We start from the raw sequence: 26489 nt of genomic DNA on the forward strand, positions 1-26489 counted from the left end.
CTGTGTCCTATCCTGCCAGATATCTAGGTAGAAGAGAACCTCAATAATACTCTGTATGTATTGGAAGCATAAAACAAGTGATGTTAAAAATGCCCATATCATCCTTTAAATAATTTTATTTCCTCTGAAACTTTTCCTAATTTACTGGATAGAAGTAGAAAGAAGATCCCACTTTTTGCTTCCATTGTGTAAATGCCCATTTATTCCTTCTTTTTGTTTTTCGTTGCTCAGTAAGTTATCGGTCTATTGGAGGACCACTTCTGTAATACCATGATTATTCCAACTTCTCAAGTCTTTGTAGAGAAACTTTGTTGAAAGCTTTTTGAAATTTGAAATTCAGGTTTCAACTGGATTATCTCCATCTGCATGTTTTTGACACTTTCAAAGAACTTAAGCAGTTTAATGAGGCAGAACCTACCACTGTAGAAGTCATGCTAACTCTCCTTCAACAAGGTTGCTGTTCTACATGCTTCATGATTTTAACTTTGATGACATATTCTGCAGGTTGTGCAGTATGTTAACTGACCTGTGCTTTGTGTGGATCTTAAGCAACTTGGGTTGAGAGAGAATCAAACCCTGGAACACCCTGTATAGAGATATCTGAATGCTGAACCTTTTTTGTTCATAAACACCTGAAATCAGCTACTTGGGAACTAATGGAGCAGAATGGTTTCCTTCCTAGACAACACAGGAAAATATTATAGTTGATGTTATTAAAGACCACTGAGAGATCTAGCTTTAAAGGGCTATATGTAGGAGAAGAGCAGGCAGAGCTGGGGGCAGAGTTAAGTGCATCATTAGCTTGGCTTCATTATGTTCCCACAAATGGTATAAATCCAGCACCTCTTGAATTATTTGGCGCCAATTTAGTATTGAACTTTAGTAGGTTTTTTTGACAATAATTTGTATTGTTCTTTTTTACACATATTGTTCTTTTACACATATTGATCTTAATTTTAACAGTACTATGTCATCATTATTATACAAATTATTATACAAACCAATCTCATGTAAATATCTACTTTTATATACCTTTATCATAATTTTTTAAATCTCCTTTATCCTTATTTCTATTGTTCAACCATTTATACCAATTATCCCAAATTTCGTAACACTCCGACTCTTCTTTATCTTTTAATTTTAATGTCAATTTATCCATTTGAGCACAGTCTAGAATTTTTTGAATTATTAATTTCTCCAAAGGGAAGTGTTATTTTGTTCCCAATATTGTGCATATACAATCCTTGTTGCTGTCAAAATATGTAATAAAATATATTTAATCTTCTTCCTATATTTCCCTTTAATTATTCCTAACAGAAACAACTCCGGTGTCAGCAGTTTAAATTCTATTCGATCTTCCACTATCTCTTGTATCCAACTCCATATTTTGGTCCAGTATTTTTGTGCTTCTGGGCATGACCACCACATATGATAGAAGGTACCTTGGTTCTGTTTGCATTTCCACTATGTTGGATTCGTGTTAGGATACAATCTCATTGGTGGAAAAATGCCAGCAATAAAACATCTTGTACATATTTTCTTTATAGGCTGTTGATCTTGTTAATGTATAATTTTTGTTCCAATTTTTTCTCAACTTGCTAAATCTATATTATGTCCAATATTTTTTGCCCATGCTATCATGCAACCTTTTACAACTTCCTCTTCCAATGCAACTTTTAATAATTAATTATACATTCATGTTATGAATTTCTCTTCAGGACCAATTAAGATTTTATCTAATTGTTGCAGCTCAGTATGAATTCCACATTCTCCTTAGAGCTGCTCAGAACATCCAGAAGTGCTTCAGTCTCTGCACTTGTAGGCTGAGCTTAATTTTGAGGAACGCTCCTCCTCCTCCACATGACACCTCCATAGCGTTCCCCAGTTTATGCTCAGCCTCGTGCAGACAGGCAGCAATTTCGAAGAGCTCCTTGGCCGTTTCAAGATTGTTTCTTTCTGACTCATTTTTCGTCCCATTTCAGGTCGTATTGCTCATTTATTTTCCTTAACCCTGCCTTATTGCTTGGTTTTTCCTTTTACTTTCCACTCCGCTTGCCAGCGGCTTGATTTTATTCAGTTAAATACGTTCCGTTCACCCCACCCCCACCCTCCGAACGCCATTTCCTTTGCCTTTTCACTACCAGAAGAGTTTTTCTCTTCCCTTCCTGCCCTCTCCTTTTGCGGACCCTAGATTGTCCCTGGGGAGGTTTTTTCCGCCACTGAGAGGCCCCGAACTACGCGCTTCACTGGCGTCCGCCATTTTGAGCACCGCCTCGTGGTTGGGCGCCATTTTGAATTCACTATAATGCTGCGGTGCGTATTTACCTCAAGGAACGGGACCCGTAGGCCTGTTCAGAGCTGTTCCTTTTTTTTCTATTACCTTCTCCAGCCTTTTTTGCCCTGAGGCTGATTCAGTGCTTTACTATTTGTTGGCTATCCTGCAGCTGGACTCAGCAGGCGCAGCAGTAGCAGCACCACATCCGCCCAGTTCTGCCTGGGAAGGCAGCTGCTGAAGGCCTAGCTCTCCCTCCTCAGGCCTCTGGCGTTCATTTGGCTGATTGGACTCCCATTTTTTGGTATTTTATTGTTTAAAAATAAAATAAAATTAATAACAATAATAAAATTAATAACAATAACAACAACAACAACAACAACAACAACAATAATAATAATAATAATAATAATAATAATATAAGTAAAGAGTAAGTCAAAAGGGGGATGTGAAATAATTCTTTTTTAGGGCTGCTGGCCTTGTTGCAGGTCGAACCCTAGGCGTGCCCACCGCCTCATATTGACTCTTAATCTTCCACGATTCCTTTTGAAATGGTAGAGGGCAATCCTTCCAGAGGTCCTTCGTTGAAGGCCAAATCTAAAACCCACCATTTGCGCAGGCAGGCTAAGGAAACATCCAAAGCCTCTCAGAGGGATGCCTTAAGACGCCACAAGGTGCTGGAAAAGGAGATCGACAGATGCACCAGACAGCCTCTGTGCCTCCTGCCCTTCCACCCTCCACCCCCTCTACCTCCACGCAATCCCCCGCTCCTCCAGTCTATTCCTCTTTATCCAGGCGCAGCTCACCCTCTCAGGGTCATCAAACTCCTGAAGCACCGGCTAGACGTGCACCAGAAGCTATCTTCACCCCTACAGCTGCTGGTCTGCGACAAGAGGAACCCCTCATCCAAGAGGTTCCAGAGCAACTGAGGTCCTGGATGGGGTTGGCTATCTGCCAAGGGATCGCAGAAGGACTCCAGCAGATAGTCAGGCCCGGTATCCATCCGATGGCCCCTGATTACGAATCACAATCAGTAAGATCCCTGCCCAGATCGGAACCGCTCCATGAACAGGTACCCCCCCAAGGGGAAGTCCCCCCTACAATAAGAGAGGAGGAGGAGGTGGAAGGGGACCTAGATCTAATCAGGGAAGAAGAGGAGGAGTTTGATTTGGGGTCTTTGCCATACAGCGAACCCCTTTCTGAGGTAGACCCACTCGAAGCAGAGATGTCCAAGGATGAGGGCCTCACTCCCGACCAACCTGCCTTTGTGGGATTATTCAAGCCTCAATTATTCAAGTCCCTCCTCTTCAAGGCCAGGAATATTTCGGGCCTAAATACTCAGTCTTCCTCTGATCCCACTCCTCTTGCTCCGGAAGGTCCAGAGGACTCCATTTTCAAACAGCCCATAGTAGAGGCTGAGGTCATACCAACTCCTCCCATCTTCTCTGACCTGGTAATCAAGCAGTTGGCCTCTTCAGCGCCCCTCCCACCCCGTTGGCCCACGATAAAAATTTTTTCAACCTGGACCCCGAATTCTCCAATTTATTAGGCACTCTGGAGGTTGATGAGCCCATTGTGGGTCTGGCCTCTTCATCCACCCTCAGTGACCCCTTGGAGGCCTTGAGGCCGGAGGAGAAGCGGGCCGAGCTGGCCTTGCGCCGAGCCCACCAGTTGGATGCCTGGGCAATCAGATCGGCCACTGCTGCCTCCTTCTTCACCCGTTCATCCATTCGCTGGCTCCGCCAGCTCAAGCAACATGTCTCAGTCTCCAATGTCAGAGCTCATCAGGACATTGCCAAGATTATGGCCGCAGCTGAGTTCTCGGCCGACACCACCTTCCACTCTGTCAAATTTTCCACCAGAGCTATTTCTTCCCATATCACTGCCCGCCGTCTGCTCTGGCTGAAGCATTGGCAGGCAGACCTCAAGAATAAGGTTAAACTGGCTTCCGCTCCTCTGGTGGGAAACAAATTATTTGGACCATCTTTGGATCCCCTCTTAGTGGAAGGTCGCAATAAGAAAAAATTTCTCCCATCCCTCACCCGGAAGCCAGAATCTAGAACCTCTCAGCCTTTTCGGAGGGCTCCCTTTCGGCCCTTCTACCAGGCCTCCTTCTCTCCTAGGTATCAAAGGCCCCCTCCCTTTGGGTTGAGCCAACCCCAGGACAGGACCGACTCCTCTGATAGAAACAGAAGGGGCGGTAACTACAAAAGGCCCTTTCGGGGTTCGGGTAGCTGGCCCTTTTGGCGCTCCAGATAGGCCACATGAATCAATCCCCATTGGAGGGCGTCTTAAAGCCTTCGTCAACCAGTGGGATGCCTCTACTTCTGACGCCTGGGTTAGGGACACCATCAGGTTCGGCCTTGCCCTCGAATTTCAATCCCCCCCCCCGATTTCTTTATGCCATGTCCTCTCTCCAGGAACTGCACTGTGCAACCTCATGGATTCAGCGATCCAGCACCTAATTGACATAAGGGCCATCCAACCTGTCCCTCAGTCTCAAAGAGGGCAGGGCTTCTACTCCCACTTGTTCGTGGTCCCAAAACACTCGGTGGGGATGGAGAGCGATACTGGACTTAAAGCGGTTTAACCGCTATCTAGTATATCGCAAGTTCAAGATGCACACATTGCAATCTATCCTCCTGGGAACTAGACAGGGGGACTGGTTGTCATCTATTGACCTCACAGAGGCATACCTTCACATCGCAATCCGACCTTCCCATTACAAATTTCTACATTTTTGTTACAACAACCTACACTTCCAATACGTAGCACTTCCATTTGGTTTAGCCTCCGCCCCCAGAACCTTTACCAAGGTTCTAGCTGCACTAGTGGCCCACCTCAGAACCCTCCCTGTGCACCTCCACTGTTACCTGGATGACATCTTCATCCTATCCCACTCTAAAAATCAAGCAGTGAGGGACACTCAGGTTACTCTAGCCACTCTCCAGGACCATGGGTTTCTTATCAATTGGAAGAAAAGCCAGTTATCCCCTTCCACCAAAACAACACACCTAGGGACGGTGATTGACACTCTGAAAGGGAAGGTGTTCCTATCTCCGGATAGGCTTCTCAGCATCCAGAAATCCATTAGAACCATCAGGCGCCTTAGGAGGGTTTCCCTTCTGGAACTATCTCAATTACCGGGGAAAATGATTTCATGTATTTCCATTATTCCCTGGGCCCGTTTACATTCCAGATCCCTCCAGTAGTTCCTGCTTCCATACCAAAGAACCGGATCAAGCAACTCAAGACTCAGGTTCAGGGTTCCACCAAGGGTCCTCACGTCCCTCCTTTGGTGGAGCAAATCGTCCATCAACAAGGGCTGCCTCCTCAAGGAGCCCCAAAGGCTCACCGTCACCACAGATGCCAATCTGTTCAGATGGGGTGCTCATGTTCAGTCCCTCACATCACAAGGCAGATGGTCAGCGACAGAGCAACTATGCAACATAAACTGGCTGGAACTTCACGCCGTCCACCTGGCCCTCCGCAGCTTCCTCCCTCAGGTACATGGCCACCACATCCTCATCCTCACAGACAATATCACGGCCAAAGCCCACATCAACAAACAAGGGGGCACACAATCATCATGTTTGATGAGGGAGGCCGAGCGCCTCTGTCGTTGGCTGGAGTCCCACCTCCTTTCCCTCAGGGCAGATCACATCTCGGGCCTATCAAACACACAAGCTGACTGGTTGAGCAGGGCCACCATAGACCAGTCGGAGTGGCGCCTCCACCCACCACTGTTCAGGGAGGCAGCATCTATCTTTGGGCAACTGGAGGTGGACCTGTTTGCCTCCCCCCCCTCAATGCCCAACTTCCAAGGTTCTTTTCAAGATTCCCATCCCAAGGGGCAGAGAACCACAACGTCTTACCTTGCCCGTGGCCCAAGGGTCTATTGTATGCATTGCCCCCCCCCCCGGCGCTGGTGCCCAGGGTCATTCAAAGGGTACTTCAAGAGAAAGCGGAACTACTTCTTGTAGCACCTTACTGGCTCAGACGTCCTTGGTTTGCAGACCTCCGCAGCCTCTCAGTGGCCCCACCCTGGAGGATCCCGCCAGACAGGATCTCCCTGTCTCAAGGACCCCTACTCCACCTGGACCCTCAATGGCTCCAACTAGCCGTCTGGAGGTTGAGCGGGACCGCTTGAGGGGTCATTGACACTATACTAGCAGCCAGACGGCCCTCAACTATAAGAATCTACAATGCTATTGGTCCATTTTCCGTAAGTGGTGTGTCAACCTACAAATTGACCCAGCTGCCCCTTCCATTGCCCAAATTCTAGACTTTCTGCAGGAGGGACTCAGCAAGGGGCTATCTCCCAATACATTAAGATGACAGGTAGCAGCCTTATCAACAATTATCTCCTCTAAAGAGGCCGGTTCCCTTTCTCATCATCCCCGTATTCGGGCCTTTCTGAGGGCCCCCCCACAAATTTACACCCTCTGACCCTTCACGGGTACCCAACCTGGGACCTTAACAGGGTCCTTATCTCGCTCACAAAACCCCCTTTTGAGCCCTTAAGGGAAGTTTCTCTCCAGTTTCTATCATACAAGGTAGTCTTCCTTGTAATGATCACATCAGCTCGTAGGATATCAGAGATCGCCGCACTATCCATCAGGAAAGACCTTTGTGTATTTCACACTGATCGAGTGGTCCTCCGTCCTGACCCTTCCTTTTTGCCCAAAGTCAATTCGGTTTTCCACAGGGCTCAGGAACTTATCCTCCCAAATTTTTGCCCCAGGCCATCACAGGAAAGGGAGAGGCAATGGCACACTCTGGATGTGAGGCGTGCCTTGCATGTTTACATCAAACGCACAGAGACCTTTCGAAAGTCAGAAGCCTTGTTTATTTCCTTTCAGCCTAAAACACAGGGACTTAAGGTTCCACCAACCACCATAAGCTGCTGGATAAGGGCTGCCATTGCCAGGTCATACCAGTCACAGGCTCTCCAGGTACCCAGGGGTATCACGGCTCACTCCACTAGGAGTGCGGCAGCTTCGGCTGCCTGGGCTACCCAGGCTCCAATAAACGAAATCTGCCAGGCAGCGACGTGGGCCTCCCCGTCACCCTTTATCAGGCACTACAAGATTGACACGTATGCCTCAGCTGAGGCTTCCTTTGGCAGAAGGGTCCTACAGAAGATCCCCAGAGAACCCGGCGTGACTACAGACCAGACAGCGCCCCTCCCGTAGGACAAGCCCAGCTTTGGTATGTCCCACTTCTGGATGCTCCGAGCAGCTCTAAGGAGAATGGGCATTGGTACTTACCTGACACGCCATTTCTCTTCGAGCTGCGAGGAGCATCCAGCCCCACCCTAATTTCACCGTCTAGTGAGGTCTTGTTTCAGCCAATGAACCATTAGTTAGTTAGGATGTGAGCACGAATTTTTTTCCTCTCGTCTTCGCAAAACTGGGGAACGCTACGGAGGTGTCACATGGAGGAGGAGGAGGAGGAGCGTTCCTCAAAATTAAGCTCAGCCTACAAGTGCAGAGACTGAAGCACCACCCACTTCTGGATGCTCCTCGCAGCTTGAAGAGAAATGGCATGTCAGGTAAGTACCAACGCCCATTCTTCTACATCTTTTTTGTATCTGTTTTGTAATTGAAGATATGGCCACCAGTCTATGATTATACCTTGCTCTTTTAATTCCTGATTTGTTTTTAATTTTCCTTGTTTATGTAATAATTCTTTGTATCTGACCATTTTGCTCAAATCCAATGTATTGGGGTATATCATTGCTTCCATGGTAGATAACCAGGCAGATATTTTCATATAATGTTTTTTCCTAATTTTATTCCAAATCTGTATCAATGAATCTCTCATATAATGTCAATAAAAATATGTTTGCATCTTACTTTTCTTTTCCCATAGAAAGGTGTGCCACTCCATCTGTAAATCATGGCCCTCCAGAATTAATATCCTTTTATTACTCAAATTTATCCATTCCTTAATCCATATAATGCTGCCGCATTATAATGGAGTTCCCAGTCCAGGAGTCCAAAGCCACCTCTACTTCTACTGTCCTGTAACACTATTAATTTTATTCTGGCTTTCTTTCCTGACCATATAAATTTTAACATAGTTTTGTCCAGTTCCGTAAAAAAAATTATCTAATTTTATGGGGATTGTTTGAAATAAGTATAATAATTTGGGTAAAATATTCATTTTAATCACAACGACTCTCCCTAATAATGATAATTGTAATTTCTCCCATTGTTCCAAATCTTTCTTTATTTGATACAATAATTTCATGTAGTTATTTTCTTTTACTGAGTATTGAACTTTAGTTAACTAGATTCTTGTCTATAAGCTTGAGCAATAAATCTTCTGAACTGAAACTTAATGTATGATCCTGTTCTCTTCCCCTAATGTTATACTACCCATATACAAATCCTGCCATAAATTATCTGTAAGATCAACCAATTCAGTATTTGTCCTGTGTTTGGGCCTGTCAGGAGTCCAAATAATCTACTTCTTTTTGTGTTCCAGTAGTTTACTGTATTCCATTCAGTTGTGGTATACTGTAATATGGGCTGAGTAGCAGCCAGAATTTCTGATTCACAACCTTTCAAATCAGACTCTGTTAAGACTGGTCATCAGAATAATTAATAGTATTTGTTCCTTGATTAAAAAAATTGAATTAAATGATGTAGTTTGGGAATATTATTAAAGAGCTCAGTATATACCTCTAAATAAATTGTCTATCATTATATTGTTTACATATTGTTTAGATTTTTTTCTTTATTTATTATTCTTAATTTATATACTGTCCGTCTCACTGTCAAGCCGCGCTGGATGGCTTACAACTTTATAAATAAGAATATAAACAATTAGAGCATTAAAACCATTAAAAAAATAAGCATTAAAAGTGGAAACATTAAAATTAAAAACAAACTGATTAAAAAGATATCAATGGGTGTGGGGGGAATGGACCAACAAAATGAGATGCCTCAAGGCAGATGAGAATTGAAATAGGTGGGCTGTGGCTAATGTATCCACAGTGTAAAAAGAAGTACCATAAATTGCTGTGTCATTTGCTCCAACGATAAAAATTTGCATATATTTGATGTCTCTTTCATTAATACATCTGCTTCCTGGCTTGTTCAGAATAATCCTTTATTCCCACCTACTGGTTAAATTTTCAACTTTTCAGCATTTATTATTTAAACAACTCCTAAAGATTCTTAAAATACTCTTCCCAGCTTGGGCTGAGGGCCTTGCAAGATAGGTATTGGAAGAGTGAAACTGTTATATTTAAATTGTAAGTGAAATCCTCAAAACCACAGTTGATTTTTAATGATTTACTGATTTGTAACAAGCTTTGGAGTATTTTAATAATCTAATCATTCATTTATTTGTTGGCCAGTAAATAAAAACACCTCTGCTGCTTAATTTTAAACCAATATGATTTTAATACTCACTACCTTTGAGTCATTGTCTGATCTTGACAGTGGGCCTCATGAGAGAGTATGTGTGCCTTTGAGTCAGTCTTTCTCCTAGGCAGGTTCCTGCAGTTTTCTTGGCAATATCTCAGAAGTAGTTTGCCTTTGCCTGCTTCCTAGGCCCAAAAAAGAGTGACTGGTCCAAGGTCACAAGGTTGGCTTCATACCTAAGGTGGGACTAGAACTAATTAAGGCAATTCTAGCCAGGTGCCTTAACTACTACACCCATGGTGAACCTATGGCATGTGTGCCACAGGTGGCACACAGTGCCATTTGTATCAGCACGCAAGCCACAGGCAGACTTACCTCACTGCGCATGCACGCATCTCACAGCTGATTTTCGGCTGGTTTGAGGCCTTTTTCGGCCTCTTAGAGGCTTGAAAAAAGCCTCTGCAGGCCACAAGGCCTGTTTTGTCACTTCCTGTAATAGCGGAAGTGACAAAATGGGCCTATTCAGCCTTTAGAGGCTTTTTTCAAGCCTCTGGGAGGCCAAGAAAGGCCTCAAACCAGCCTCAAACCAGCTGTGAGGCGCAGTGCAGGTAAGGGGGCGGGGGGGGATTGTGCGTGCAGGGTGTGTGTGGTGACCTACGCACTGCCTTCTGGGTGCTGGCATGTGAGCGCACGTGCACCAGCGCACACACAATTTTTGGCATAGGAGCCCAAAAAGGTTAGCCGCCACTGTACTACACCAAACCAGCTAACTGTATAAGACAGTACAAGGTGAACAAAATCCAGGCAAAGAGGAAGGTCCATAAAGAAAAAAACCCCCTGAACTTTGGGAACAAATTGAAGCTTTTTTTGGATGGAGTTATATTCCACCAGAAACAGTAAATTTATAGTCTGAGATTACCGTAATCTTTAATTTCCAGTGCTGTTGGACTTGAGTTGTGGCAAGGAGTGTTTTATTTTTTACAGTTATAGCTAGTGTGCAAACAGTGATGTGAGCTAGTTGAATTTAGCAGCTATCCACAACATGGTTACAGCCAGCTTTGTTTACTTCAACTGTTTTGCCATAAGTGAGGTTCGTTTATTAGGTTGTAGTAACATATATCACATAGCATACCTGTTTTCCAGCTTTAAGCAAAACAATGGAATATTAACAATGTATCATTGTTTTTTTGAACTCCTAGAAGGAATTTAGAATAAGAAACGCAGATCAAACTATTTGACTTTTCACTATGCTTTCTGTTTCAAGTGTATCCATAGGGTTAGACTCATTAATGGAGGTGGCAGATTAAGCAGGAGGGTTTGTGCATGTTTTACCGAAAACATAGCCTTTTTAGTAGCTTTGCTAAATATATTGTAATACTTATATAACCACCCATTTCATGGACCAATAACTCTGGATATTGTACAACAAAGTGATGATATCATACTCCATGACAATTAATTATCTCACCCAGAGGCTTCACAAAAATATTAAATAGGAGTGGAGAGAATACTGAACCCTGTAGAACCCCACATAACAGAAATTGAGGATGGGACCTGTTTCGTCTTTCTAAGCTTTTCTGTAAACCATGAAGATCAACCAGATCAATGAGAGAGGAGAGGTTGAATATGACTGTGATCTAGTCCAAAGCCTCAGCTCCCTCTTGTTCCACACAATGTCCAATGTTCAGGCAAACTAACAGGGATAAGCCCAGCTCTGGAACCCATCCAGGTTCATCAGTCCTGGGGATGGACCAATTTAATAGGTCCAGTCTCCTTTGGGCAGGAGGGCAGTGGCCGAGGATCTGATTACTACCAGGGCAAGATCTAACTATGACAGTTGATGTACAATTCCCCCAATTCAGAACATATTGCTACTACTCTGATGAGAAAACCAGTGTTGGAGACACTGCCCCTGGTTGACCACTAACTTCTAAGATACCTCTAAGGAGCCTTGGTAGCATAGTGGTTGGAACGCAGTATTGCAGGCTACTTCTTCTGGCTGTTGATTGCCTGTAATTTGGCAGATTGAATCCCACCAGGCTCAAGGTTGATGTAGCCTTCCATCCTTCCAAAGTGGGTAAAATGATAATGCAGATTGTTGGAGACAATATGCTTAGAGAGGGCTGTAAAGCACTATATAGCGGTATACAAGTCTTAAGTGCTATTGCTATTGCTACCTCAGAGCCTGTTCCCAGGGAAGGCAGACTAAAATCCCCAGTACCATAAACCTCAGGAACTGCACTGCCAGTTCTGAGTCAGAATCAAGAGGTTCAGGCAAGGATTTTGCTATGCAGCCAAGAAGCTGTGGTACAACAGTAACAATTCCAAAAGATTCCTATAGCCCAACTTCATATCCAGTAACTTGTGGAGCAGGAGAGACACAGAGCTTAAGAGAGCTTTGGAAGATAATCTGATCCTGACATGAAGTCTCAACTGATGTCAAACCCAAAATTCAGCTGGGCACATTTCTGAGAAGTCTCAGTAATAGATAACAAGTTGGTTCTCTCGTCTGTGATTAAGGAAGCTAACATTGTGTTTAGCAGCAGCAGCCAAAAGCCAAGACCTCTGAAGACCAGCTGACAAGGGAATGGGGTTGAGTCACTTATGTGGTGATGTTATAATGAAAAAGATGCACACTTTGTCATTTAGATAATGATATTATTAAGCAACTGATATAAATCAATGTAATGACGTAATTGTCTAATAGATATTTGGGGACCCATTCATTGCAGAATGAATGTTCTGCTAAATTGATTTGCTATTTGAGAGTGTTGAACTTGCCAGAGCAAGAGGTAGCAAAAATGTTGAGTGGAGAATGGAAAGGATTCATTATTATTTTCCATAGTGGAATAAAGACTGATTTGTTGTATATAGTCAGTTTTTGCTTATCCTATATTTGTAAATGTTTCCAGAAGTTAACTTCATAAGAGCTTGTCCTTATCTTTGGGAATTCTAGAAATATATTTCAGATTTGTGATTTAGCAGAATAACTAGAATAATCAGGCTTTATTGTTTTGATCTTTATTCCTTTTTTGAAGAATGAATTATTTAAGTAACTGATAGCACTAGATTCTGATTTATTTAAACGGAATGCATGTTGCCATAACATGTTGACATTCTGACAAGTGGGGTCAGTCTAGTAAAATAAACTGAATTCAATAGAGAAGATACAGCATAGGAACGATTAAACCAGTTTTCTTTCCACCAGTGACTGCAAACTTTAGTAATATTTATGGTACCCATAAAATACTCACAGATGTCTGAAGATGGGAAGCAGCTGCTAAAAATGGGGCTACCATATCTAGTTTTGTTCCAGGAAAAACTGTATATGCACATAGTAATTCTTCAGCATTCTAGTTCTTAAGACTTAAATATATTCTGCTAATATTACAGGACATCTACCTAAGCATTTGCCACAGGAACTGAAAGTAGTTGGACTTCCTAAAGGACAAATGCTAAGCAATTGTGAACTGCACCGTGGCCTGTAAGCCCCCTTTGTGCAGTTCTTAGCAGCACAAGCAGCACACTTAGCAAGTTTACATTCGTGGGTTTCCATGAAGTTTACAAAATATCAGATACGGTTTCCTACTATTGTTAAATGAAAAATAAGAAAATGTGTAAATAATTGGATGGATTTCATATACCTTAATAGCTTCTTTTAAACAATTAAAGATTAATTATATATGCAAAAATAGCTGTAAAATTAAAGCTCCAATTTATATAATATCATGACTTCATTGTCCTACGTACTGTAAACCTGAGTGGCTGACAAGAAAGAATTGCCTGCCCATGTCATAACGTACAGTAATTTTCCTGTTGCTTCATCAAACTGTCAGTTCCTTTTACATATATGTGACATACTATGTTTGCATTGCTACTCCATAAGATGCCATGAGTCTTTCTTGGGATCTCTCTGTCTCTCTCTCTGTCTCTGTCTCTGTCTCTCTCTCTCTCTCTCTCACACACACACACACACACACACACGTTTTATTCCAACAAAGACTCATGGCATCTTATGGAATAGCAATGCAAACATTCACAGTATATCACAAAGATATATCTTCAAGCCCAGCCACATCCACTCCAAGTCCCTAAGGAGTTCTAAGCTAGACCGAAATCCTTGGGAAAAGAAGCAGCAAAGATGCCAAGTGGTGCCTTTAATAGTGTTCAAGGTAGAGAAAAAGTTCACAGAAGATCCATTGTGGTGTTGCTTGCTCCTTTTATCAGCAGATCCTGAGAGAGCAGCATGAAGCTAGCTTTATATATTTGATCTAAACTCCCGTTGAGCTGGCCTAGAGCAAGTGCTTCATGAATTCAAGGAAGATATATATTTGCATGTATTGAAATTATAAGCCACTCGGTCATCTCGCAGTGAGATGGACAGCAAACAAATTTAATACATAAATATGTTTTGAAGTGTTTTCTCATATTTGTTCCATCTTGGAATATACCATATTGAAATAAATAGCTATAAATTCTTTAATAAAAATATAAATAACTTACATGTCATGTTACAGTAGAATATTAGATGTACAATTTTTGAAAATTCATTTATCATATTTCACAAGTGTTTCAAGCCTGGGCTCATCCTTTAAGTAAACTTTCAGGTTTTATGCTTTGGAATAATGTTGTATGATGCTGACTTCATACTTTCCCATGAAGTGCATAAGCTTTTCAGGTTCTTCCAGATGCTATTGTGTTGACTCAGGGTATTGGGAAGATTACTTTTTATGCTGATGTCCAATTTAAAAAAAGGAACAACATGAGACATTCTAATTGGCCAGTACTGATTCCTAACACTTTTTGGGAGAAAACAATTTATTTCTGGGAGTAGCCTTCTAGATTTAATAGAGTATGCTGGGAAACTTGAATAATTTCAATCCAATATTTCTAAACCAACAAAGTATTTTTGAGTCATTACATATGACTCTGTATATGTTGGCCTCTTGTTCCCTTTTATCCCTTTTCCTTCCACTTCATAATTTTCCTGGCCTCACTCACATGCGATACATACTTATTAACTGTCTTAATTGCAAAAAATTAACCTTCTAAAATAGAAGGGGAAGAAAAATAATGCTAACTAAGACTTAGTATTACAAACGTTTTTCTGTTCTATCCAGCAAATACCCTTGTATCTGAAAGCAACTGACAGATCTCACTAAAGGCTATCTCTTTTCTGTCTTCAGTCAGGCCAGTTCAGTGAAGACATGATTCCTACAGTGGGCTTCAACATGAGGAAAGTTACCAAGGGTAATGTTACAATAAAGGTATGTATCTAAGTTAATTATATTTTGCTAATGAGAAAATCATGGGAAGAGTGATTAGATTGTTTTAATCTTTGAATAAGATTAACATAGTTCCCTGATCATCTGTGTTCAAATATATAGAGAAAACATTACATAGAACATTTTACTAAAATCTCATGGGAGAATATGTTACATGTAGTCCTATCTTTGAGGAACAAACTTATGTAATAACCTAAGAACTATTGCAGCCACCATCTTGTACTGCTGGGTTTCAAGTTCACAGGCTGCATGCTAGGACTGGCCAGTCTCTGGAATAAGAGTATAACCAGACTACCAAATGAGCTTCTGCGAGCTTCTTATCTGATGGGAGATGAAACTAATTAAAGGCATCTAAAGCAGCGGCCGCCAACCGATGGGCCGCAGCCCACTGGCAGGCCGTGAGCAAATTTTGGTGGGCCACAGAGAAATCTCACCCCCAGAGCACCCCCACAAAGCAATTAATCCAGGCTGCGCAGAAACGCAAGGCTGCTCAGCCCACATGGCCCATGGGAACCCTCTCCACCCACTCACCTTACCCGACAAATTTGTCTGCTAAGGTGCTATTTTTCTTTTTTCCGACCATCATCTGTTCTGCTGTGCCGGGAGATTTAGATTAGCTAGGAAGCAGGAAATGGTTGGATTTCTAGCTAAGCACAGCTGAACCTCCCTTAGGACTGAAGGTTTGCTTGCAAGCAAATTCAGTGCAGACTCACCGCAAGCAAATATGAGAGATGAGCTAGCTGATGGCAGATAGATAGATCACTGAATGATTCGGTGAGGAACTCAATCTGCCTGCTTTGCCTGATTTTGGATAAAAGTTGCTTTTTTAATAAAAAAAATAATCAATATTTGCATGCATGTTGTGTTGTGAGTTAATTTTGTGAGTTTGCTTACTAGCAAATTTTATGTGACGGTCTGAGCTAGCCAATGGCAGATAGATAGATTTCTGAATGAATCTGTGATTCTGTGAGCAACTCAATCTGCCTGCCTGCTTTGCCTGATTTTGGGTAAAAGTTGCTCTTTTTTAAATAAAAAAATTCAATATTTACATGCATGGTGTGTTGTGAGTTAATTTTGTGAGTTTGCTTGCAAGCAAATTTTATGTGATAGACTGAACTAGTTAATGGCAGATAGATAGATTTCTGAATGAATCTGTGATTCTGTGAGCAACTCAATCTGACTGCTGATTTTGAGTAAAAGTTGCTCTTTTTTATAAAAAAATCAATATTTATATAAATATTTATAATATTTACATACAAGCCATGCCCAGCCAGTCACATGATCACCAAGCCACACCCACAAATTAGGCCACGCCCACAGACCAGTTAGTGGTCCCTGGGATCTAAAATTATGAGTTTGGTGGTCCCTGAGGTCCAAAAGGTTGGCGACCCCTGATCTAAAGCAATGGTTGCAAAAGACCACAAATGAATTTGACTAAGTAGTGGCCTACAAAGTAGTAATAATGGTGGCAAAGCATTTGTACTTTTTTTGTTGTTATTGCAGCCATAAATTTCTGTCCACTAGACCTATTCGAGATGACACAGTTCCTTTTGGGAAATACAGGAGTGACAAGGTAGCCAGGGGTCCTGTGATGTTTTGTATGGGACTATTTGGGGATAGAGGCAATACTGATGAAATCTGTACCATCTGTAGTATCCATTCAAGGCTGTGCTGTGCTGTTCTGCCTAGTTACCTTGTCTGCATTGTTTCAGATTGTTTAGAACAGGCTTGTCCAACCCGCGGCCCACGGGCCGCATGCGGCCCAGGTCACCTCGTAATGCGGCCCAGTGCCCACCCCAACCATGGTGCCACAGCCAGCGAGGAGGAGGAGGAGAGGCAGGTGCGAGGCGGGGCGAGGCGAGCGCCAGGCCAAGCAGCAAGAGAAAAGACGGGCGCCGTCAGAGCGCCACCTCCTGCTGTTACCACCGCCGCTTCTGCCCCTGCCACCGCTGCTGCTTCTGCCCCCGCCGCCGCTGCTGCCCCCGCCGCCACCGCTTCTGCCCCGCCGCCTCCCCGCCGCTTCTGCCACCCCGCCGCCACCCCCGCCGCTTCTGCCCCGCCGCCAACCCCCCGCCGCCACCCCCACCGCTTCTGCCCGCCGCCCCCGCCCCCGCCGCTTCTGCCCTGCTACTGCTTCTGCCGCTGCTGCTGGCCCCGCCCCGCCGCTTGTTCTCTCGCCGCCACCTCCGCCGCTTCTGCTCCGCTGCCACCCCCGCTTCTGCCCCGCCGCTTCTGCCCGCCGCCACCGCTTCTTCTCCCGCCACCACTTCTGCTTCTGCCCCGCCGCCGCTGCCTGCGCGGGCGGGGAAGAAGCGGCGGTGGTGGGGAAGAAGGCACAGCGGGGCAGAAGCGAAGGCAAAAGCAGCGGGGGCAGAAGCGGCGGCGGGGCAGAAGCAGCAGCGGTGGCGGGGCAGAAGCGGCGGGGGCAGCGGCAGCGGGGCAGAAGCAGCAGCGTGGGGCAGAGGGGAAGAAGCGGCAGCGGGGCAGAAGCAGCAGCGGTGGTGGGGAAAAGGCGGCGGGGCAGAAGCCTTCCCCGCCGCTGCTTCTGCCCCCGCCGTTGCTGCTGCTGCTTCTGCCTTCCAGTCCTGCCTCATCCAGCCTATCCAGGCTATTTGCAGGAGGAGAGGTAGGCATGAGGCAGGTGAGCTTTCTCCCCCCCTCCTCTCCCCCCACCCCGCAAAATTTCGCCGGAAAATAAACTGTGGTAAAAAAAACTGTGATAAAAAAACCGTGATAAAAACAAATAATTTTTAATAAATAATTAATAATAAATAATAAAAACATCTCACTAACTTTATTTCCAAATAAATTTAATATGTTAACTATGTTTTCTATGGTTTTTTGGGATGATCGAGTATCGTTACTGTTATTTTATTTTATGTGCGGCCCAAACCAAATTTTCATCTTCTAATGTGGCCCAGGGAAGGTGAAAGGTTGGACACCCCTGGTTTAGAACTTTGCAGGTCTAACCAGCATCTTATATTGCAAAGAGTATTAAAAGAGATGTTTGGTTGCTGTTCCTGACAAATGAACATTGTGAGCTATAGTAGTCTTTTTAATTGCAAAATCTCCAGATATAATTGTTTTTTCCCCTCTTAAAAAGATTTGGGATATAGGAGGACAGCCACGATTCCGAAGTATGTGGGAACGCTACTGCAGAGGAGTTAATGCTATTGTGTAAGTTCTTTTTTGTCTTTTGGTTACTTTAAATGTTTTTTTTCTGCTGTGTTTTGTTGCATGTTATTCTCAACTGTTTAGTAAGAAGTCTGGATTATAAAACTATGAAGTTCTTTAAACTATCACTTGGAAGTCGATAGGTCTCACCTCATCCTCTTTTCTTTGTAGTCCCCATGGCCTATTACAGAAATTTGGTAACAAAATCACATGTTGATGGTATACATTTATTTATTAAAGCAAAGAAAGAAGCAAAATAGGTACATTAAGTTTCCACTAAGTTTATCACACGTAATTTACTTAAAATTCTCCCTTCCAAAAGCACAAAATAAAACTTGTTCACTTTTTTGGGTGATGTAATTATAATGTACCTCTCCCTTCTTAGAAGTTGATTTTATATAGGTAGCACTTAACCTGCTACTATTTAAAATTATGATGGAGATGAATGAAGGGGACTATGACCAGTCCATGAAGATACAGCCATCAGTGTCCCACCATCACATGATTGGCATCTTACTAAATGAAACAAGACTTTTAAGATTCAGGCTGCAAAAACCCAGATGACCACTAAATAGTGGCAAAGAGATTCAGAAAATTCTAATATTTTGCTGCCATCTATTGGTCATCAGATTTTTGCAACGCAGACCTGGTAGCACTAACTTGGAACACTTAGCAAATATGAGACCAAAATTTTCTAAAAGAATGAGCTTAAGGGCATGATGAATGTAGGTTTCTAATACTATGTCTTATTAACAAGAATACATTAGAACTTTTGTTCCTTAGTCCAGACAAAATAAGAAATTGCAATATAGTTTGTTTACTTTCTATATTTCTAAACTACAACATTCCCTAAGGACACAAGCTTTATAGCATAATGACATGACAAAGGATTTCAAACAAGTTTGAAATCAAGTTTGAGTATTACAAAACTGAAATTAGTATTAAGTAATGAAAGCTTCCAAATATATCTTGGAGTTGGGGAATGGAGAATGGTAACCTAAGATTTGCTGCAGCTTTTCCTTGTATTACTCTGTCAATGATATTCTGAATGTAAATATTTGAGTTAAATATGGCTAAGTAATTTACATTATAGTAATTTACATATTTACATTACATGTAATTTAGATTATAGTTCGATGAATTCTAAAGTCTTAGATGAAAATGTTTTTAATAGTAGCAATTATAAATGAAAACTTGGAATTCAATATTGTTCCATATTTAACATGGCTTAGAAGCCATATTGGAACTCTGTGGTGACATAGAATATAGTTAGTCCTCGACTTATGACTATTTCAGCCCAGAATTATGGTTGTAAGTTGTTCTGTTTGTTATGTGAGTCAATACCTGACTGAATCTAATTTGATGGCAGTTTTTGTTGTGGTCATTAAGTGAATTCATTTTACCCAATGAACCTTTTTTTTGCCTGAAAGCAGCAAAAAATATCAAACATCACAGTCATATGACTGCTGACCATATGGTAAGCTGGTTGTCAAATGTCAAAACTAATCACATGACCGCAGAGGGATGCATCCGTTGTAACTTTAACACTGGGTTGTAGGTAGCTTTTGAGGAAGTCCGTTATAACTTCAAATGATCTTTAAGTGTCCAGTTATAAGTGGAGGAGTACCTATAGAATTCAAATGTTGAAACTCTGTTACAAAAACAGATATCAACATATTTAAAGTACAGTATAAGGAAATTTTTAGGCAATACTGATCAGAAAGAGGATCGGTTTTGCAATTTTCAAATTAGACGTGTCTTGTTACTTCCCCTCAGTTGTTATGAGGAAGAATTCTGAAAAACTTCAAACATATTTTAATATAATTTTAGCCATGCTGTCCTATAATTTAAGGCTTTGATTAGTGTTGTGCGGTCAGATTACCAGTTTTTAGTCACTAAATGAGATTTTGGCTTGCAATTTTCTGATACCTTTTATAATATTTTGATGAAATTCCTTGTTATTTGAGATTCTTTGGGAGGGGAATGTGGGTAATATTGCTGGACTGGACTGGTGTACCTTGCATTGCCCAAACTGGTTTAAACAAATTCTTTTTAATAGCTATATGGTAGATGCTGCAGATCGTGAAAAAATTGAAGCTTCTAGAAATGAGTTACACAATCTCCTAGACAAACCACAGCTACAAGGAATTCCTGTGAGTAGTGGACATGTTAATACTGCCTGAAAATTTTGAAGAAATCGATGAGGAAATGTGCTTGAAATTTTAATTTGTTTCGAAAATAATTGCATTGTTGTCTGTGGACAGCTTTTTTTGAAGTTTGATGTATTGCTTATTAAGCACGTCTCTGTCATGTAAAGCTTCCTCAGCCATCGACATCTTGAGATATTGAGTAAATTATTAAGCAAGATAGGAATATCTTGTTTCGAAAGAGAAAGTAAAGAGCTTTGGACTATCTGTGCAGAAAAAGACTAACCTGAAATGACTTACTATTGGCCAATTATTTCTGACTTGTACTATTCAATTTCTCATCTACTATACCAAATTTTCCTTTTGAAATGGCTTTTCCTGTAGCTTCTGAGTGCTTCTGATAAGATCTAAGGTTTATCTGGTTGTGACTGTCAGACTAGCCCATCCTGTTCTGTATTATAACCTGCTATGAATACTCTTCTTTGACCAAGAGAACAGTAACATACAGAGTTCTAAGAGACAATACTTGTGAGTTACATATGGATATAATGTGCTGGTAGCAGAGGTGGCCAACTACTGCTACCAGAATCATACCACCAGACAAGATCAGCATGATTTCCTGCTATTTTTAACAAAAAATAATATGCTCATGATCTTTTGATAAGTGTAATATCTATTTTATTTTTTTAAGTGAAGGAAGGATTGAAAATTCTGCTAGCTCTGATACTTTGGACATGGCACGAGTAGCCCAAGTGAAAAAAAATAAGTGTTCTTCTAGCTCTGGAATTCATTTTATCCCTTGTCTAGAGGAATATCTGATATTTATCATTCATCAGTAATGTTTTTTTTTATTTAAAGACTGGTTATTCGTATCAGGGAATAAATGTTGCAACTTTAAGTTCCTTAATATGAGTGTTTTATTTCCTCTATGTGTCACAAAAATGGATTCTTATTGAATTGAAATTTAACTGCTTCCTGCCTTAACAAGCTAAGTGCTAAAATCAGTACATACTTTCTGTTCCAGGTTCTAGTACTTGGAAACAAAAGAGACCTTGCTAATGCACTGGATGAGAAGCAGCTGATTGAAAAAATGTAAGTGAGTAAGCAAGCATTTCTTAAGAAGTAAGGTTTAAAAAAAGAACATGTTTTAGATTGGTGTGTCCAACCTTAGCATCTTTAAGACTTGTGTCTATGGAGATTCTCAGTCATCCAGGTCATAGTTGTCCCAAAAGTACCTTTTCAAGAGACAACTGGACTTTCTCTGTTTTTCCTTGAAGACGTTTCGTTTTTCATCCAAGAAGCTTCTTCAGCTCTGACTGGATGGTGGGGAATAAATCTTTCCATTCCCCACCATCCAGTCAGAGCTAAAGAAGCTTCTTGGATGAGAAGCTAAACATCTTCAAGGAAAAACCTTTAAGACTTGTAAACGTTAAATCCCAGAATTCCCCAGACAGCCCATGATGCTTTGCTATTACATCAGTCACATAAGGACTATGGAATATTGTCCATCAGTAAATACGGGTATGTCCAGCATATATCACAGAATTCTTTTTAAAAAAAGAACAGTCTATTTGCTGGATCTATGAAATGATCTGTGCCTGGACTTTCTAACAATAGATTACTTTAGTTATGGTTATTTTGATGTGTATATATGTTTGCTGTCATAGGAAAAAGTTTCAAATAAACTGCCTTTGTAATTAAAAATAATTCATATTTTAATGTGAATCACATGTACGTCATTTTTTAATAGGATGTTGCTGTCAATTTTCAATAAATTATAAATTGTTTCTCTTCCAGGAACCTGGCTGCTATTCAAGACAGAGAAATCTGCTGCTATTCCATTTCCTGCAAAGAAAAGGACAATATAGGTAATAACAATATCAGAAATGCTAACTTTTAGAGTACACAGTATGTGACCCGTGGCTACCACAATTCAAAAAGGACAATGTCAAATTGAAAGTTTAAAAGGAAGGCTACTAAAATGGTGCACCATTCTGGAAACAAAGCCTCTGAGGAATAGTTAAAGGATCCGGGTGTGTTTAGTCTACAGAAAGATGATTTAGAGGAGATATGATAGCTCTCTTCAAATATTTGAAGGGTTTTCACAAGATGAGGGAATGAATTTATTCTGTGTTGCCTAGCAAATAGTAGTAGAATTAAAGAAAGGTACAGGTTAGACATCAAGCTGTTAGTCAGTAGAATAGGCTGATACATGAAGTTGTGAGTTTTTCTTTCTAAGTTATCTTCAAATAATGTTGGATTGTGAAAGATGCTGTATAGCCACCCCTCTTATAACAAATTCTGGGCAGCTCCCAAACAAAATTTTTAAAAAACCAAAACTCTATTAAGTAAATACTACTTTATAATGCCTTGTTAGTAAGGTTAGACTTGGAATACTGCATCCAGTTTTGGTTGCCATGATGTAAAAAAGATGTTGAGACTCCAGAAAGAGTGAAGAGAAGAGCAACAAACATCATTAGGGGATTGGAGTTTAAAACGTATAAAGAAGAGTTGCTGGAATTGGGTATGCCTAGTTTAATTTAAAGAAGGACTACAGGTGACATGATAACAGTGTTCCAATACCTCAGGGGTTACCACAGAGTAGAAGGAGTCAAGCTATTCTCCATAGCACCTGAAGGCAAGACAAGAAGCAACGAATGGAAACTAATCAAGGAGAGGAACAACCTAAAATTAAGGAGAAATTTCCTGACAGTAAAAACAATTAATCAGTGGAACAACTTGCCTCCAGAAGTTGTGAATGCTCCCAACACTGGAAGCTTTTAAGAAGACATTGGATAATCATTTGTCTGAAGTGGTGTAGGGTTTCATGGTCTGAGCAGGGGGTTGGACCAGAACACCTCCAAGGTCCCTTCCAACTCTGTTATTCTGTTGTGTTCTGTTCCATTCCACTTTATTCTATTCAAACAAATCAAAATCAAAAACCTGGTGCTATTGAAAAAAAAATCCACACATTCTTGAATTTTAAATCAGTGCCATCTAGAAGGCAAATCCTTTTTGTATAAAATGAGGCTGATGTGAAAACACAAGTTTGCGAAATGATGGTTTTTCACATCAGCCTCATTTTATGCAAAGGTTTGTTATTTATGACTTGAACAGAAAACTATTTGAAAATATGTCTTTAAAGATGTCTTAAAAATAAAAATATATCTTTAAAGATCCTTTAAGAATTTATAAAAAGAACTCCCTTATATTTTCAACGTTTCTAAGGTTATGATTCAAGAAGTTCATACTTACAAATGGATGTACAATATGCTTTCAAGTGATGGTTCAGTCCAGTTAAATGCAAGGCAAGATCCATATGTGCTAAATTTATATGCAGTATTTTTTTTTCTTTTACAAGGATCTGATTTTCTTGCATGCATATCTTTTAATGAACTGTCTAACACTTGATAGCAAATCTTGCTTTGTGAAAAAAACTATTGACTGTGACGAAGGATCTTGTTAAATAAAGGAATCTAATTTTTAGATACGGTTTTCATAGAATAACACCTACTGACTAAAGAATTTGAATTAGCACTTGGGCAGCCTTATTGCTTGCATTGAAATTCATTTTTAATTAGTAATGCAGTAAGAACAAATGTTGAATGAATTAAAATTACCAAAGTCTGTCCAAATAACTGCCACAAATTTTTAACAATCTCAGAAATATTTTCATTATTGATTCAGCCACACAGAACATGCTTCTGCTTGCTAGCTTTTACAGTGGATGGAATCTGAAAAAATGAATCCATGTGCACTCCAATATAAATGCTGATTTTTTTAAGGATAATTAGTTAAACAATTATCTTGAAAACCAATTGTCGTATTTTCCTTTTTTTAGATATCACACTTCAGTGGCTTATTCAGCATTCAAAGTCTCGAAGAAGCTGAAAATGTTCACATAGCTGCTCATTTGGCCATATTCTCAATTGTCTACTCCCTCCGTGATGAATTGTTATCCAGGATAGTCCTCCTGTGTCCAAGGAATTGCCTTTTTTCACAGTTCATGCCTCCATATATGCACTGCTGAATGACTTATAATCTACTTCTGTCAAAGAGTTGGCTAGAGTTGTCATAAGTCGTGCAAATGTTTTTTATTCATTTCATCTAGACAGTGGCAGTGGGTACTTCTTCTCCAGAATTTTTTCTTTCTTTCTGGTCTTCCTGATCCAGATTTTTATATTAGATTTTCCGCACAATTATTTCATTCTTGTATGTAGCCACTCATTGGAAATGCTGGCACGTGGTCACATGGATTATGTCAACTCTTATATAAAGCTTTTCCAATACTGTTTAAATGGGATACTGTACTAATTTTTCCTCTCAGATGCATGTGATGTTTATTGTAAAAAAGTTTCAATGGAAAGTAAGAGGCACTAGAATTAAATCACTAAATTATCATAAATTCTCAAATTGTATACCTCCCAATGAATAAAAAATGCAGGTTGTCAGCTTTTTTTGTATTGTGCAGGACATTGCTGATTTCTTTATATTTGCTAAAGCTCTTTTAAGTGGAGCAAGGAATAAAATACTTCAAAATCAGCCTCTCAAAAAATTGAACATATAAGCAGGTATTATGTAATGTTGAATTTGATGGAAGAGTCACATGTTTCTTCTAAAAATGCTTTACACAGATCACAGCTGTATGATATTCTGGATGTCATATTGATTTCCAGCACAACAATATGTGTCACTATCTAGCTTATTCTTCTATTAATGGAGTAGTTGTGCACAGTTGCACTTGGTGCTAAATACCTAGGCTATTGTGACAACACTAGGTTTGCCTGCTTCTCACTGTGTAATCATGTATAAAGTTCATAGGCTATGAAATATTAAATTGTGTCTTGAAGCACAAGGAAATTTATGAAGTGATTGTCTTTCTCAGCTTCTGCAGCATAGAGGTTATTTGAACTGGAAAAATTAACACTACTTTCATATCTTTACATTCTTGGTAGTGTCTATATTTAAACAGATTTGTCAAAGCTGAAATTGTTGATGCAGTAATGTTGAGGTAGGCTACAGTATGCAAATACCTGGTACAAGTGTTTCTGTTGCTCCTCACTGTGTTATTATTTTAAGGAACACCTGTATGTATTTAAATGCTGTTCAGAGCCCATTTAATATATGTTTGATGCATCCATAGGTACCTTCTTTATGTGCTTGTTCAAGTACAAAATTTTGAACATTTTATATTGGATCAAGTACTATTATTAGCTATAGTATGTTTTCTTTTGTTACCTGCATGCATAATGAAACTTCTCTGGCCTTATATAGATAATTCTGTTATTTTCAAGGATTCTTTGCCCAAAGGCATAGATGGTACCTCTACAGTAATACATGAAATGTTTGTATAAGCCTGTTGTATTTCTGTAATAGATCATCTGGAGAAAGTAAAATGAGAAGCTACAGTGGCAGCAAGTCTAGATTACTTCTAAAGTGTGCTTAAAGCATTACAAGTGTAATGTACAAATTCTGTACTAAATTGCACCATTTCCCCCATAATGATTGGACTGAGGTTACAACCTAAAAATGTGCCCCTGCACAATAAATTTTGAGTTATAATTGCCATGGCCTTATTGTTCCTGTTCAAATTCCTGCACTGTTGCAACATGCAAGTATTGCCTCCATTTACAAATTGAGCTTGCAATTTTAACTATGCTTCAATAAAATCCTACATTGTTGGTGCTGTAGAAAAGGTTCACTGACTCCCGATTGTATATGTAGCTCACTATGGACTGCTGTATTTGACAAGAGCAATTCTGCTTGTGCCTAAAAATATAAGGAAATTGAATTAGAACATATAAACCTTTCCTGCAGAAACTAAATTATTGTTTAGGTAACTGGCCTTTTGCTGAATTCAATATATTTGGGGTTTTAGTGTATATCACACAGCTTTCAGTGTTTTGACGTCCCCAAACCACTATCAACTTTTTAATCTTGCATTAATCTTGGCATGTGAACAACTTACACATTTATGAAATTCTGTAAATATGTGAATTTTTTTATTTAGGTGGAATGCGTTTTATTTGTTTACTGCTATTTAGCTTTATCCAATAAACTTAGGGTCATGTTGATATTTATATAACTTGACTCCTCAAGAATCGTTGTCTAGTTGAAATATGTAAGAGCACATATCTACTCCAATTATTTCACTCAAACCTGAGTATATGCTTTATATACGACAAGTAACTGAAGTGTCTGAGTTAGAGACTATATTCTCTCTCCGTTGTGTTTT

General features: G+C 40.5%; 1 protein-coding gene across 1 annotated transcript in view; it reads left to right on the forward strand.

Annotated features, from left to right (window-relative positions):
• The window catches only part of ARL8B (ARF like GTPase 8B), a 34976-nt gene extending 8621 nt beyond the window's left edge, over positions 1 to 26355 (forward strand). Inside the window, exons 2-7 of the mRNA XM_026722616.2 lie at positions 14835 to 14915; positions 18037 to 18110; positions 20167 to 20260; positions 21279 to 21346; positions 22052 to 22122; positions 24096 to 26355. Coding sequence (XP_026578401.1) covers positions 14835 to 14915; positions 18037 to 18110; positions 20167 to 20260; positions 21279 to 21346; positions 22052 to 22122; positions 24096 to 24145 — 438 coding nt within the window. The 3' untranslated portion in view covers positions 24146 to 26355. The remainder of the gene's footprint in view (positions 1 to 14834; positions 14916 to 18036; positions 18111 to 20166; positions 20261 to 21278; positions 21347 to 22051; positions 22123 to 24095) is intronic.
• Positions 26356 to 26489: the final 134 nt, after the last annotated feature.

This window comes from Pseudonaja textilis, chromosome 2 (genome assembly GCF_049901715.1).
Source record: "Pseudonaja textilis isolate UNSWEBS1 chromosome 2, rPseTex1.2, whole genome shotgun sequence".
Taxonomy (NCBI): domain Eukaryota; kingdom Metazoa; phylum Chordata; class Lepidosauria; order Squamata; family Elapidae; genus Pseudonaja; species Pseudonaja textilis.